Source organism: Chelonoidis abingdonii, chromosome 11 (assembly GCF_003597395.2).
Source record: "Chelonoidis abingdonii isolate Lonesome George chromosome 11, CheloAbing_2.0, whole genome shotgun sequence".
NCBI classification, from domain to species: Eukaryota; Metazoa; Chordata; order Testudines; family Testudinidae; genus Chelonoidis; species Chelonoidis abingdonii.
The window spans coordinates 44652403-44655659 of record NC_133779.1 but is presented as its reverse complement, the minus strand read 5'-3'; the positions used below and the strand labels follow the sequence as shown (position 1 = coordinate 44655659).

The following is a 3257-nucleotide window of genomic DNA, read 5'->3' as shown; positions in this document are numbered from 1 at the left end:
TCTGGCCTGGGAATCTGTGCCCCTGGGGGAAGGGGACAAAGAGAGAGTTGGGGCTCCTGGGAGAACAAGCCATTAAAGTGCTGTTGGGTAACTGGGGAAAGTATCTGCCTTCAGAGTTGTCATGTTGTATTCTTCCTCCTGCTTGCAGGCATGTGATGTTACCAAAGGATATAGCCAAACTGGTCCCTAAAACACACCTGATGTCTGAATCAGAATGGAGGAACTTAGGAGTTCAACAGAGCCAAGGCTGGGTCCATTATATGATCCACGAACCAGGTTAGTTGGCCATGATTCATGTCACTAAGCCTATGGGCTACTTTACTAGCCTGGGATCTTGATTAAAGTTATATTCATTCCAGTTAGAACAAAAACCAAGACTTCGTGATGCTGGATTTGATGGGTTTTGGCACACTTGGCGATGGCTGGAAGCCAAAATCATATTGGGTACCGGATATGGGGCAGGTTTTGTGCTGCGTTCACATGTGTAATCATAATTACTTCAGTGGGAGTTCAATATAAGTAAGGAGAGTGGAATTTGGCCCCCCGCTGGTTTACTGACTCAACAGCAGGAACATCCCAATTTCCTGCAATGCTAAAAGTCTGCAACAGGCCGATCCTTCTGTCACTAATGGTGATGAGCTTTGCAGAAAGAGACAGCACCCACTTCAAAATCAGAATTTAGAGATTCCTGCTATTGCAGTTCCTTCCTAGGAGAATCCCTGCCCCCCTTTAATTGGATATAAACCCTGCTGCATGCTAGTGGGGCTGCTGTTTACAGTAGAGCTGTCACCCAACTGGCCTGGGGAAAGAATTGAGGCTGAGTGTTCAGTATGCCAAGTGAGGCACAGAGGGACAGGGTATTGTAGAAGTGATCTTTGTAGCAAGATGGGATGTTGTCCTATTGTCAACCAACTGGGATTCCCTTTGTCTGTAAGCTTGAGCACATTTGACCTCTGGGGCTGTTGGCTGGCTCATGGGGGAGATGTAATCTATAATGTGACTATATAATGACACACCTGGCTAAAGGGGCTTCTGGCAAATTAGATCAGACTGTCAGTATCAATTTACAGGGCTCTGGGTCTGTGGTTTTATTCCCTCTCTAAACATTGCAGACTAGGGAATAAGTGAACAGAACACTTTGCATTTTAACCTGCAGATTGTCCTAATGCTCTGCTCTCCATCTTCTCTCAGAACCTCACATACTGCTGTTCCGACGGCCACTGCCAAAGAAGCCAGAAAAATGAACCTGTTACGTCTGACCTGTGTATAGAACCTCCCCCTCTCTTTTCTTAGATACATGCACCTTTGGGGGTTTTGTCTCCTGTTTTAAAATATCTGACACATATTTCAATACATTAAAACTCCTGGCGATTTAACTTCAAGCAAATCCCATCATCATGACAATAGTGGCTAGTAGAAAATGACTTGGCTCAAAACTAGAGTCTGGCCTTTACATATGAAAATCCTGTTGTATAGAACCCAATGATTCTTACCCACTGAGTGTGTCAATGCTCTCCTGAGTTCTACTTGAGCAGAGAGATTTTTAACTGCAAAATCTAGACTTCAACAGTTGAACCATAAATATTTTAACATTGTTTGGCACGTGATAGTTGCTGCTTGTACCTTTTACTCCAGGGGGTATGTTGGACTTTATTCCTGGTGGACACTATATCCACTTGCTTGGCATCTGCTTTAACACTGTTTGATATGTATTTTTGAACCTGTATTTTTGAATAATTTTTGAAGTTCTAGGAAGTCTGTTCAAAATCTGTGGTTGAAGTCCTTCAATAAAGAGGAAGTTTTTTTAAATACATGGGTTTCCTCTCATTCATCTGAAACACTGGCTATTCCCCCCACTGGCCCCAAAGTGGGTGGTGCTAACACATGCCTTTGTTTTGTTTTGTTTCATTAGTTTCAAGTGTCAATCCTCCACAGATGTGTGGAGAAAAATAACTTTGCAGGATTCTGGTAATGTGCCTTAATCTCATTTGCTCTCAGAAAATCTTTCGAAAAGAGATGAGACTATTTAACTCCTTAAAAGGCTTATTACCTCACTACTAAGTACCCAAGGTTTCTCTGAAACTGTCTAAGACACGCCCCACCCTTTGTCCACAAAATTAGCCTTGTTGCCCTAACATGAACTTTCTGTCCATCAAGGCAATAATCATAGTAAGAATTTAAGTATGGTTAGGTCTGTAGCATTCAAGGTTTAGAACAGGGGTTCTCAATCTGGGGGTCGGGACCCCTTAGGGGGTCACAAGTTTATTTCCTGGGGGTCGTTAGCTGTCAGCCTCCACCCCAAACCCTGCTTTGCCTCCAGCATTTATAATAGTATTATACATTAAAAAACACTACATATTTGAGGGGGGGTTGCACTCAGAGGCTTGCTATGTAAAAGGGGTCACCAGTACAAAAGTTTGAAACCCATTGATTTAGAAGACAGCCTGCTGTCTAAGGCAGGTTTTCCTAGTGGGGAGATTACTCATGTCCTTCCTGGAGTCTGTATCAGCTATTGATGTGCAGCTCCTCTGCTTAGCTCTTAGAGAAACAGGTCAAGCACTTGACTCTGGGTAGCTGCAGGCCTCTGACTTCATAGAATATCAGGGCTGGAAGGGACCTCAGAAGGTCATCTAGTCCAACCCCCTGCTCAAAGCAGGACCAATCCCCAGACAGATTTTTACCCCAGTTCCCTAAATGGCCCCCTCAAAGATTGAGCTCACAACCCTGGGTTTAGAAGGCCAATGCTCAAACCACTGAGCTATCCCTCTTGATAGCTAGTCAGCCCCCTTACTGGCAACTTTTTAGTAGGCCACAACTGAGCAGTGAAGCAAGGAGCTGGTTCAGTGTAAAGTGGTATGGGCAGGAAATAGGCCCCTAACTCTAATTGCCAACAGCTAATAATAATGAAACAGTCTGCCAGAGCCAGCTCCAGCCTGGTGTCCATAGGCAGGGCCCCATGGTGTAGGAAGGGACGGGTAGCAAGCCTACTTCCTGTATTGTGCCACAATCCCAGTACCATGAAATTCGCAAGGAAGGGTGCATGCCTAGCACCCCATGGGATGGGCAGCAAGCCCAATCCCTGCAGTGTACTGGGATCCCAGCAGTGGCGGAGCAGTCCCAGGGAAGGGCCTCATGGAGTGGGCAGTGAGCCTGGATCCAGCACTGGGGGGGCCCAGGGAAGGGTGCTGAGGTGGGGCAGGTGGGCAGCGAGCGCAATCCCTGCAGCTGGTGGGATCCAGCACCGGGGGTCCCAGGGA

General features: G+C 46.0%; 1 protein-coding gene across 1 annotated transcript; it reads left to right on the top strand.

Annotated features, from left to right (window-relative positions):
- Positions 1-26: 26 nt before the first annotated feature.
- CKS1B (CDC28 protein kinase regulatory subunit 1B) lies at positions 27-1809 on the top strand (the record flags this gene model as incomplete). Its single annotated transcript, XM_075071368.1, has 2 exons — positions 27-276; positions 1192-1809. Coding segments are annotated over 2 exons (303 nt in total), but the record flags the coding sequence as incomplete, so codon positions are not given.
- Positions 1810-3257: the final 1448 nt, after the last annotated feature.